This window comes from Chamaea fasciata, unplaced genomic scaffold (assembly GCF_029207755.1).
Source record: "Chamaea fasciata isolate MVZ Bird 193981 ecotype frontalis unplaced genomic scaffold, bChaFas1.0.hap1 SCAF_5, whole genome shotgun sequence".
Taxonomy (NCBI): Eukaryota; Metazoa; Chordata; class Aves; order Passeriformes; family Sylviidae; genus Chamaea; species Chamaea fasciata.
In genome coordinates this window covers 7,293,174-7,305,770 of record NW_027094090.1, presented here as the reverse complement: position 1 = coordinate 7,305,770, position 12,597 = coordinate 7,293,174, and the positions used below count along the sequence as shown (strand labels likewise).

At 39.7% G+C, this 12,597-nt stretch overlaps 1 protein-coding gene across 1 annotated transcript; it reads right to left on the bottom strand.

Moving 5' to 3' along the window:
* Window positions 1-134: 134 nt before the first annotated feature.
* HSPA14 (heat shock protein family A (Hsp70) member 14) lies at window positions 135-11,700 on the bottom strand. The gene is made up of 14 exons (XM_066182752.1): window positions 11,620-11,700; window positions 11,441-11,521; window positions 11,255-11,337; window positions 10,218-10,266; window positions 9,335-9,428; window positions 9,153-9,243; window positions 7,916-8,020; window positions 7,176-7,337; window positions 6,618-6,773; window positions 5,301-5,403; window positions 3,556-3,768; window positions 3,013-3,186; window positions 2,086-2,156; window positions 135-824 (listed from the first exon to the last, which is right to left on the bottom strand). The coding sequence occupies exons 1-14, from the start codon at window positions 11,674-11,676 to the stop codon at window positions 746-748; spliced, it is 1,518 nt and encodes a 505-aa protein (XP_066038849.1). The 5' UTR covers window positions 11,677-11,700; the 3' UTR covers window positions 135-745.
* Window positions 11,701-12,597: the final 897 nt, after the last annotated feature.

The following is a 12,597-nucleotide window of genomic DNA, read 5'->3' as shown; positions in this document are numbered from 1 at the left end:
TGAGACCCTCATATTCCATAACCACATTTGCCTACTCCATCTTGTTATTGAAAAAACCTGCCAGCTTATACCCAAACAAATGTATAACAATACAGATTTAAAACAGTGCCACAGAGAATGAAGATTGCCAGGACTTGCATAAAAAAAAGTATTTTTAATAACATATAAATAAGCACACTTAACGCTTACATTTCTCAGGTAATAGCACAAAACCATTTTACAGAAAAAACCTCCTGAAAAAAAAAATTCACCTGCTCAAGAGGCCAGCGCAAATGGGATCAACCTTCATGGTTTTGGGCAACATCAAGACCACACAGGATTCCAGTGTAATTACCAGAGAGTGGATTTTCACCAGTCTCATTCTCACTGGTTTAAAGCTATGCTACTGAAGCCACAGATGCACTGGCTGAACAGGTACAAGACCTGATTGGTCAAGGAAAAATCTTCAAACCATGTAATATGCTTGTTGCTGAACCACAGGCAGAAGCATTTGTGCTTTGCATTTTGTAAATCAAGAGCTAATAAGGTAATTCAACAATCTGCTGGTCACATGTCTTGACTAACTTTTTGCACCACACTCTAAACAGACTTGGTGGCAAATTAACATGGTGGCATTTTACTTTAGTTTATTACAGTCCTCTAAGAATCATGAGAGACATCACGGAGAGTCACTGCTTTGGTAGAAAAGCCAGTAAGAGACAAAAATCAAATGTTGATTTAGAAAAATGTTGCCTTCCAAAATGGATTATGATGCCACTTCAACAGTGATGATTTCACACTTCCCAGTATCTTGATCTGTGCAGGTAACGTGCAAGGACCCATCCCTAGATAAAAGAGAGAGTAATGTTTAGGATTATCTCAACACAACACTTATTATGCTACTGCATGTGCCACAGAGGATAAACAAGTCTTCACACAGATGAAAGAACAACAGATCAGCATGAAAATATCCAGGGACAAACATGCTTCAACACAGATGAAATTGGTTTATGCAATAAAGTTTAATTTAGGCAGGGTTTTTATATGCACTTCTCACCCTTAAAGCACCTATCTTCTCTATATATGCTGGAATAGATCTAGGAACACATTTAAATATCGCAACTGAATTTATTTCGTACAGGTTTGTAAATAGAATACGTGGTAATATTACTCAAAACATTCCTTGTGAGAGCTGAGTAACAGCAATGGATTGATAAGCATGTCTTGTCAGAGCACAAGAACTTGACTTTTGAAGCGTAAGTAGTCCTTAAATTCTAAGGACCTCCTTCAAGAAGGAAAACCTCCAATTGTCAAAATCCAAGAAAAAAATAAGAAAAAATGCTGAGCCCTACTTCAGCTGGACATACAGTCACACAAAAAATTTAGGTAGAAATAGATGTTCTCTACTAAACTTCGTCTCCCTTTTTCACCTAAATATTACTTAAACCTCCTTCCAAATAATGCTGGTTTTTTATGCATGACAGAGTTGCATCTGTAATCTCCAAAATGTTTTCCTCATCAGTGCTCAGTATATATGACAAACAAGGCATTTTACGTGAGGTCTATTAACAGGCATTAATATACCTGATAGCTAACATAAGAAAATGAAGTATTTTGAAACTTAAATAGCAAGTAGAAATTTCCTGTGGCACTGTTTATCTGCTCAACAACCCTGCCTCTGAAAGGACAGAGACACTGTAAATTCTACAGTCCTTCATACCTAAAAAAGACAAATTCTCCTTCAGTTTTTCCTAAGAGTGTGGGCATTCAGCAAAACTACCCAACCCACTTCCACAGGAAGTCTGAGATCCTGACTGTTCTCAAGAATGGTTAAACTGATCAACAGTTCACAAGTCGCTAAAAATAATCTACACAATTGTATTAAGCTTTGTTTCTTTAGGAATCAAACAATGACAGCACCAAAGGTACTGCAGAAAACCCACATTTCTACAGAATTTACCCCTGCTAGGACTGTACAGGCCTGTGACCAATGAAATGCTGAAATTCCTCAAAAAAAATTTAAATACTCTGTAACAGGAAAAAAGACTCCTTATCAGAAGTGTGACATAGCAGGGTAAACAGCAGAACAACAAGTGTTTTGGGTACCTTTTCATAGTGAGAACAGTTAGTATATCATGTAGGCCATCCTCCTTTTTATCTAAATCCTGGAGTACAATCTATTAAAAAAAAAAAAAGTTTGATTATAATAGGTTATTCATGTGCAGCAGTTCAAGGGAAGTGACACAACAGCTAAGATGTGAAAATTCATGCATTTTGGCTATTTGCACTACTGTTTTTGTGGTCTGGTTTAGGATCTATCCCTGAGATAGCTGAAGTACCTATCACTCCCAGAGAGTCCTTTACAATCAGTACTTTAATTATTAGGTAACATCCCTTCCCTATCTCCTTTGAAGATATTTGGGCAGAATTAAGGTGGAATAACAGTCTTCTTAAATATTTCATCAATTTCAGACACATCTGGCCCTCCCCTGATGCTTTCCACCTAAAGCACATCATAACTGTTTCAAAAAAGCTGTGTTCTCTCTGCAGGTTGACTCCTAACCAACAACTTTAAACCCTCACTTGATAGAATCATTTCATCTTACAACAGTGATAAATCAAATTCAATATTTAATACCAAGATCCTGTCCAATCTAAGAAGATGAAAAAGTAATCAACACATTAGCTATGCCATTTTCTTTATCAGTTTCATTTTTATAATGTTGAAGGATCTGTGCACTACTGGAATAACTGGTAAAGTTCTCTCATCCCAGGTGATCTTATTATAGTAGTGCCAAGTGTCAAACCCTGTCAGCCATTTAGGAATGCAAAAAGGAAACATCACTTTCTTTACAAAGTAGTTCAATATTTTGCATGTCCAGAAGAATAATTAAAAGACCAATACCAAAGAGATGCATGTCATTGTAATTTTCTAACAACAAGTTTTGGAATTGGTTTCTAATTCTTTTCCCAGGTCCAAGTGATTTCCAGGTGGCTGCTGTTAAAAGTGCACAGGAGTGTGCAGATACTCACCTGTGCAAATTTCTCCTCTTCATTCATGGGACTCTTCCCCAGTGACTCGTACAGCTCAAGGCACACAGAGGAAATATTTCCAGGAGCATGCAGGGTGTGCTGCCTTCGAGCTGGCAGTGGTGTCCCTGATGGAAACAGCACTGTGAATTTGTCAGCCCCTGACTCGTCTACTCCCTGAAAAAAGAAGATAGTTCATGTTTTTCTTTAAGTGCTTCACTGAGCTGGAAGTGTTACAATGCTCCACAAGAAAAGAAATCCAAGCTTCATTCCCTCTGTCACATTTACCATCATAGCAAGTAAAAAACCCTGACATTCCTATAAATGAGAAGTCCAGCTATTACAACAAAGGAAAGAAACAACCTGTCTCCCCTTAAAATCAGTTTTTCCTGTCAATAAACATAAGTTACCATGTACTGATAATCTATAGCAAATCTGTAGAAGTAACAATAAACAATGCTGTTTCTCTAACACCAATCATACATAATTAGTGCTATATATTCACTGCAGCAGTACAATTCCCTAATATTCTACATTTAGCCTTACCTTAAGAAGAATATCTTTGGCAGAACACTCAATGAGTGCATCTTCTTCTAACAAAGTATTCTCTTTCCCCAGCAGGATTCCTGCCTCTATGGCTGCACCAATGGGAATAACTTCATCTGGAGGAATTGAATTCAGTAATTCCACAGTTGGGAAAATATCTTTGATCAGCTGCTGTAGCTTCGGGATTCGAGCAGACCCACCACAAAGAACTACCTGGAAAACATATCATAGTAACTTCAAATCTTTAGTCTGTGAAATAAAACAGGTCACACCCTGCAGTGCAGAAGTGCAAACTGCTCTGGGATATTTTATCATCTGCACTTGTTGAAATAAAAACTGATGTAATCTTTGGTTGATTTCTGATACTTTTGCTTTTGAAATTAAAGGAAATACGATGTCTTTTTTAAAGTTTCTTTCACAGCAAGAATCACCCAGATAAAGTAACACTTTGAAAATTGAAAAATTCATCACAAAAAGATCAGGTTGAAAGGGACTTCCAGAGGAGATCTAGTACAACCTCCTGGCCAGAACAGGCACAGTTACAACAGCCTGCTCAGGATCTTTCCTCCACAGATACAAACTCCACAGACTCTGTAGAACCTTAAGTCAGCATCTGATTTCCCTCATGCTACACATCCCTTTCCTGGAATCTAAATTTTCTCCATGTTGTAACTTGTGCTGCTTGCCACTCACCCTTCCATCATGCACCTGTAGGAAGGAGCAAGTCAGGTATTATCCATAAATCCAAGTCTTATTGCAGTGACTCTGTTGAAATCAGGCAGATCTGGAAGCAAAGCTAACTCCCACTTTTCCTCATGTAAAACATAAATCTAATGTACAACTCCGAAGTTAATTTTTTTTACATTCAAAGTGCTCCACTGCCCTCCATCCAAAGCATTAAAGCCCGAGAGCCTAAAAGGCCACCTAAAAACCACTGCCACCAGAATACAAAAGCCATTCTTTGAACAGCGGCCTGGGATACTTCATTACCCATCAGAGAAACTGAGACGTGACACAGCAAAAACTAATTAAGAGTCTGAAACAGCATCAAGTGTCATTAAAAGCACCAGGCAGCTTTAGCTGCAGACCTGATGAGCCAATTCTTCCAGCAGTGAATGCAGCACTATTTGCCAAGCACAGGTACAAAGGGGGTGAAATGAATTTCCTCTCCTACACCAAGGCACAAGAAACATGAATTAAATTACTAATGTCTGCTGCCTTGCTCACCATCTTTGGGATTAAAGCACTCTCTGGTTTGGCACCTTAAAAACCTCATGTGATTTTTTAAGCCAGCAAGGATGAGCACAGGCACCAAGTGGACACTTTAGTGATTTGTTCAACTTTAAGTCAAAACTTTGCCTTCCTTCAAAAGTGTCAGCAAACCCTGTCCAAAGTTCAATGGAGGCAGAAAAAAGCCCACAGACTGAACTCAAGGAAGGTACCCCTCAGCTTGGATTTGGGCAGAGTTACACAAATGCACCAAATGGAGACAGATTCTCCCCACCTACTCAATATGCAGCAGTAAACCACACAATTAAATGTGACTCTACCTTATTCTTAACTTCAAATACCTGAAATGAAAGCAAATACAGCAGTTCTAAAGACCCTGAATCTATAGACTTTGTTTGATCCCAGTAAAAATTGCTTAAATATATCATGAAATAATCTCAGTCTGCAAGAAAAACAGGCCCCCTAAGCATTGCTCTTGTGGAAATGTCCTACAGACAACTGATTTCTATTATTACCTTATTAATATCATCTGCTGTAAATCCAACTTGCTGCAAGAGCTTTTTAATTGCTTCTACACATTTACTAAAAAGTGAAGAACAGATAAGTTCAAACCTGGCCCTAAAAGAGAAAAACAAAACATTCAAAAAAAGATTCATGTCATCAATTAGAGATGAATACCTGAAATGGAAGAACAGTAATTTTTAGAATATACTTTAGTTCTCCAGCTGGTACTAAGGGATTTTTAAAAAATCATCTCTTTCCATTATTAACCTTCAAGTGATTTTGTTGTGGAAATATCTGTGCTATTTGTTCCATCAACAACACCTACATAAATGCACATTCATTCTTCTTCAGTGTATTCAAGAGGAAAAAAAAAACAGTATTGTTGTCTTGACAACACCAGTATTGCTGTCTTGACTCATGCCAAAAAAATAAAGAAAAATCCTGGAACTGCTCCATGATCTTTAAAATGGACACAAGGACTCAATTTTTAGAGATACATTCTGATTTTCACACAGGGAGTAGATTAAGCAAATTAAAAAACAAATTTTGCTAGCTTTTGTCTCTTGCAAGCCTGCAAATGAAGTTCTATTCTGCATGAATGCAACAAATCAAAGTCTGCAACACTGATCCACAGGACTGGCATCCTGATCCAAAAGGAGCTGACCCCAGTTATATATTATTGCTTCTCACACTTTCAAACGTGCTGTGCCTTATTTGAGCAGCTCCAGCTCCTGGAGTTCTGGAATGGAAAAGTCTGCTTCATTTTGCTAAAGCTGCTGCTGCTGCCTGGAAGAGCAATCAAAGTGAGCTAAAAATTTCAGTAAGAGATCATCCCAAGGGAAAAGAGACTGAGTAGGACACAGCAGTAGGAACAAAAAGACAGAAAAGATCTTTCTACTCCAGCTCTCAGCGAGTAGCAACATCAAGACTTCCAGAACTCCTACCATTCTGGATCTCATTTAGATGAAGAGTCCACAAGCCATCCTTTCTTTAAGGAAATTACAACAATAAAAACACTAAGAGGAAGGAAACAGCCACCTTGATTCATTACAATATCTACTCCCTTCCCATAAACAACCAGACTCTGAAGATGGGGTCTCCTTGTGCCTTTCTGCACTTCATTTTCTAACCATCATGGCAACACTGTTGGTGTGACTGCCCTGACCACTACAGATTGCAGCATATCAGAACCATCAACATGAAACAGCAAATTTGCCGTCAGTCTTACTTCCTTCTCTAAAATAAACACCATCAGAAATCAAAGCCTACTGAATGAACATCCATAATACCACCTGGAAAGATTTCAGAAGCTTCAGGATCTGCCTTACCTGGATACATTACAATCAAAATCCAATCCATCATACAACGAATCTACAAAACAGTTTGCACTTCCCAGGGTTGATAAAGAGTGTTTTGCAATATCAGCACTGTTCATTAACTTCATCATGGCTCTGGGATTTCCTCTAATATCATGTTTACAAGACCTGTATTTAAAAAAAAAGATGATACCAGTTTAAAGAGGCAGGAATTTGACTCATAACACTTTCTTTAAGGAAAAACAAGTTAGAGTTCTTGAACTGTTTCTTTGGTGAACATTTTAGTATTAACTGCAATGCCACTACTGAAAGTTTGCACACATTTTGACACAGCAGAGTCCACAGCTGAGCCCTTATTGTTCAATGCCAACCTCGGGCAACATCCACCCAAACTCAGGCATTTTCCAGTCCTCCTCCTTGGCCCCAAACAACTGACTGCTCCTTCAGCATCCTCTTTATTTGAACCATTTCACTCACAGAGATTCTGCTACTTCTTTTTTTTTTTTAAGCAAGCACCACATAATGAAGGATCCTGTCCTAACAGCAACATGCTTGGAATTCAAATCTTACCTCTGAAATTCAGAAGCTAAATGTTGTGCTAGAGCTTCTGTGAAGCAAACTCCACCAATGCTGTCATCTGTGTTTGTAGCGAGCACACGATATATTCCACTGTTTACTTCTATGACTGTGATAGAAAGTGATGTTCCACCCAGTTTATAAACCAGCACATTGCTGCCACATTAAAAAAATATTGAAAGTAGCATTAATTTTGACACATTGTCAAAAGATTACCACCACGTATTGAAGGCTTCAATCAAACCAGTATATGAGAATGGTAAAGAAACACCAAACAAGAAGAACAAAAAAAAAAAATCAAACTGACAGCAGTCTTTGCTATTTTGAAAGTGAATTATCTGTATATTCATAAAGGCAACTAGATGTACCTACTGAACCCAGGAGCTCTGCTTTAGTTCTTCCAGCCCATGTAAAATGATCCCATCTCCCACAGTTAAAACCAGCTATGCCAAAATATGTTTAAAAAGGGATTAATTTTTCTTCAAGCCAATCAGCTTATTAAACAGAAAGTCAGAAACTGGGGACAAATCTTTAAAGACAATTCTCAAAATATAAAGACCAAAACAAAGGGATTCAATACACTATGAAATTACAACTTCTAAATGCTTATTGTCTTGATTGAGAGAAAAAAGCAAAACAAGCCTCATGCTAAGGCAACACAGCATTCCCTCATTTAAGATTTCTCAAGACTTAAGTACAGCAGCTTAAAAAGAAGTAAAATATTAGGATTTTACCTTTTCCCAGTGGGTGAATCTTGGCCAATTCCATAAGCAAGGAGAGCTGCAGATGGTTCATGAATTAATCTCATAACATTGAACCCAGCAGCTGCAGCTGCTTCCCTGCAATGAGCCATAACAGCATTTCATTTTACTTTAATGATCTCACTATAGTCACACACTATTAAGATTGCACCTGAACTACATGTGCCACCAAATCAGACCTTGCTTATAGTGTGGTATTAATAAAACTGAGTGACTGGAAAAGTACCAACAAGGTCAGTTGCTACAGCTTTCTTCAAATAATTGGATTTGCTGTGTGCTCACTGTCAAAGAAAACAATGGTCTATCAGACTACATAGCCCATAAAAAACTGCAAAATACCCTCAACTACACCCTACCTGAAATCAAAGATCATAACTTATGATGTGGTTACCACATAATACCACTTCAGATGTGGTATTAAAACTCCTTGATACAATATTTCAACAGGTAACAAAATTAATGTACCCTGCCTCACTTGCAACATTTAACTTACATGTTTTCTTGAAACTTCAGTGACCCTGGGAATACCCCACAACTTGTTTCCTCCACTTTGAAGTGGAGTAATTTATTACCAGAGTAATACATGTTTCATTATAGACACTGCAAATACCCAGACCACTCTTTTCTGACCAACTTTTTGGTGTGCTTTATTTATTTCTTTCATGACAGTTGAATGTAAAGGCAGAAATATCAGAAAGCAGAAATAGATGCTGCCATTTATGCTCAGCTTTAAGCATGCTTATGTTTTCCTACTGAGGAACTGCTAGAGCAAAAGTGTTTCCAAACAGAATTTCCAAGTAGAAAACTGGCATGATTCCATACAAAGCAGACCTCAAGAGGCCATGTAGCACCACTTTGAAGAATATGAAGGGCAGGGAGGGGAAATTATGAAGGAGGGTGAGAAACTATTTGCATTTCAAAGGGGTCACTGAAGATCCTGATCTGAAATGAGGTTCTATCTTTGATGAAATTGAAATTTTCTCTCACTTCAGTGATTCAGCATTTCCTTTTGGCCACATCAGCAAACTCCATTAAAAGTTTCTCAGCTCAAGATTTAATCTCTTGCTTTCATACTTTCCCAGTTTAAACAACATCCCAATATCTTAGTGAGGGTCACAAGTTGAAGTCCAGCAGCAGAATTCCCACTGCTGATCTTCCAGCCCATCTGTTTTGGGCACATAAAATGACAGAAAAACCTCAATGCTCTTACCCAAGGGCATTTTTCTGATTCTCTCCAAAATCAAACGGCACAGTGACAACAACATCATTCACATCAGAACCCAAGGCAGACTGTGCAGTCTCTGTTTAGAAACAGGCAGAGTATGGTGAGTAAGAGCAAAAAACAAAACAAAACAAAATACATGACATCTTATGAATTTAATTATTATATACCTTTCATTTTACTGAAAATTAGTTTTGCCACATCTTCTGGGTTAATAAGTTTGTTATCTATTTCATACTGAAGTTTTCCATTCTTCTCAATTATCTGTAGGCAAAACCAACATATCTTTGTTAGACAGTACTTCGGTTAAAAACAAATAGTAATGTTTAATTTAGGATCTGTTTAAAGTAAAAAGCACTAAACTGTGTAAACACTCTCTGCATTAGTTTTCTACTGCAAGGGAATACATGCTTTCCAGATGCTTATCAAAGATCACAAAAAGACCTGTAAATGTGACAGACACAACAGGGACACTTAAGAACTTAGAGTCGAGATGTTCCCTTTTTATTAAGTTTTCCTGAGCACAAAAGCAATGTTTAGAACAAAAGTACACTCCTGGTAAGAAAACCCCCAGCCATTTATAAAATCACAGCAATATGAACAGTCAAAACTCAGGGAAAAACTCACTCTTTTGTTATTAATGTATTTTCCAGGATAATTTTTCACCTGTTTTGCAAAATTTTCTAGCAACAAGGACAGTATTATGAAAATTAAATACTGAGATTAAATCAATGGGTTAAAGATGTTAATCACAAGGTGCTGTAACTTCAGCTCTAATAAAAAGCTCTAATAAAAACCACAATGCTACTACCTAAATGTATTAGGAGTCATCTCTTTGGAGAATGGGCATGAGATAAAAAAAATTCTGTTGGAACTAACTATACTATGCTGGCAGACCCCAGAACATGATAATCTACTGGATAAAAACAGAAACATTCCACATAGAAGCAAAGGAACATCACATGATGAGAGGTGATCACTACAGAACACAGACATGGTGTGGCCCAAACAATGGCAAGAAAAGCATAAATCTTTACAAATCATCATACTCACCGAGCATTTGCTTTCTGCAATATATTTCTTTGCCTGAGGGTCACTAGAGCTGTACATAAAAATTCAAAATAACAAAATAAATCATGCGTTCAAGGTTGATCACACAAATGCATCTTGCTGAGAGTCCTTTTAACATCTCCAACACATCAAGCTATAGTTGAACCAAAAATTCCTGTTTTCACTCTACAGATACATTAATAGAGTAAAAGAAAACCCAACAGTTCTGACTGGTGGCATCTTTCATTCTCCTTTCCAAAACTTACGATTGAAAAAACACCTACTACTTATGGAAATGGAAAATCAAAACCACTATTTTAACCTGCTATTCCCCATGAACATCATATAAGATTTCAGTGAAGTTCTGCATCTGAAAAGGGCTGAGAAATACACCAGAATGGGCAACATCTTATTGGCTCCTGTCAATGAAAGGGCTGTGACACACAGCTGGGTCATCACTAAAAAGTTTTGTCACATCTCTGATGTTAACTCCAACCCAAGAGGTTTAGCTCTACTGCCACTGTAATTGTCAGTGCAAATGATCACTAAAAGGAATCACAACAGGCACTAATCAATAGTTTCACTATTGCAATAAAAGTAACACACTGCATGCAAACAAAACCACAGCGGATTTTACACACAGAAAAGCAATCAGGTGGCAAGAATTAATAGTTAAGAAATTTATGTATGAAAAGCACGTATGAAACTTGTTACTATATTTCACAACTTGATTTTCACATACAAGTTCAGACCTAAAATACAATTTTTCTTCTCTGCTTTTCTATTTTCAGAAGTATCTCTTTGCTGCTGGAAGAAAACACAGGCTAAGAAGCTCACAGTACCAGCCTGTTCTAGGGGAAGGTGTGTCTGCCCATAGCAGGGGGGTTGGAAGGGAGGTGATCATTAAAATCCCTTCCAAACAAAACCATTCGGTGACTCTATGATAACAGAGCGATTTTTTAAGAGATGCCTTCAGTATTAGTGCTGAGACGTTAAATCAGCCTTAAATGGGAAAAATTTCTCACCGACCCTTCTCTTACCTTCGCCCAAGGATCTGTTTTACTTTCACCACAGTGTTTGAAATATTTCTTATCCTGCTTTGCTTCGCAGCTAAGCCAACAACCTGAACGAGAAATAAAGGAAAACAAAAAAAGGAAAAACCGAGTAGCAGCCAGAGCCCCGTCCCTTCCTCCTCCCCACCCCAGCCCGCGGAGGGGCCGCCTTACCTCCTCGCTCTCCGAGAACGCCACCACCGCGGGAGTGACCCTGTCCCCGGCGTCATTGGCGACCACGTCGGCGCGACCATCCTGGGGAGAGAGAAGAAGGCACAGCCGTGAGCCCGCGGGGGTTCACGGCCGCGGGGGTTCACGGCCGAGGGGGAGCCCCGAGCGCCCCCGGCGCTCACCTTGTACACGGCGGCGCAGGCACAGGTGGCGCCCAGGTGGACCCCGATGGCCGCCATCGGCCCCTCCCGCCCCGACGTGCCCCGCGCGCCCGCTCCCAGCCAATCCCGCGCCGCGCCGTGCCGTCACCGGCAGAGCGGCCAATGAGAAAAAGCGGAGTGAGCGGCGTCATCGCGCATAGCAACGGAGGCAGACTGTGCGCGCGGGGCGCGCGGTTTTGGCGGGAAGCGGCGCTGAGGGGCCGGGGGGACCAGGGTCCGTGAGGGTTTGTTTAACCCGGGACACCCGGGCGGAGAGAAAATGGGCCTTCAAGTGCGGGAAGTAAAAAATAGAGAAATTAAAATAGGAAATCGAGAGTGAAGTGGAGAAAGTAGCGAGTGTGCGTGTAGTTAACGTCCGTGGCGCCTCTGGCGGTTTAATTGCTGGCAGTGAAGCACATGGACAGAGACGTTGTAAACCACAGAATCACAGAACCTTTTCCAACCTTTTCCATGAGGCTGGAAAAGACCTCTGAGATCACCGAGTCTGACCTATGGCTGAACACCGCCCTGTGAACCAGACCATGGCACTGACTGCCACGTCCAGGCTTTCCTTAAACATTTCCAGGGATGGTGACTCCACCACCTCCCTGGGCAGCCTATTCCACTGTCTAATCATCCCTTCTGTGAAGAAATTCCTCCTAATGTCCAGTCTTCCTATATTACAGAAATATCTGTGTATCTAGTGCTGCAGGTTGAGCTGGAGTGCTGGTTTTCCATCACCTAACAAGGCATGACTGTCCCTGAAAGCAAAGCTCATTGTCCCATAATGCTACACTGCTGTTGGAGAAATTCATGCTCAATGCCACAGGGCAGGGAAGACCAAAAAAAACCAACCAAACAAACAAAAAAACCCCAAACAAACAAACCCCACCTCTAATCGTTCCTGGGGAAATCAGCATCATACATACAGAACTTCATCCTGGCCAGAGCTGTGTGCCA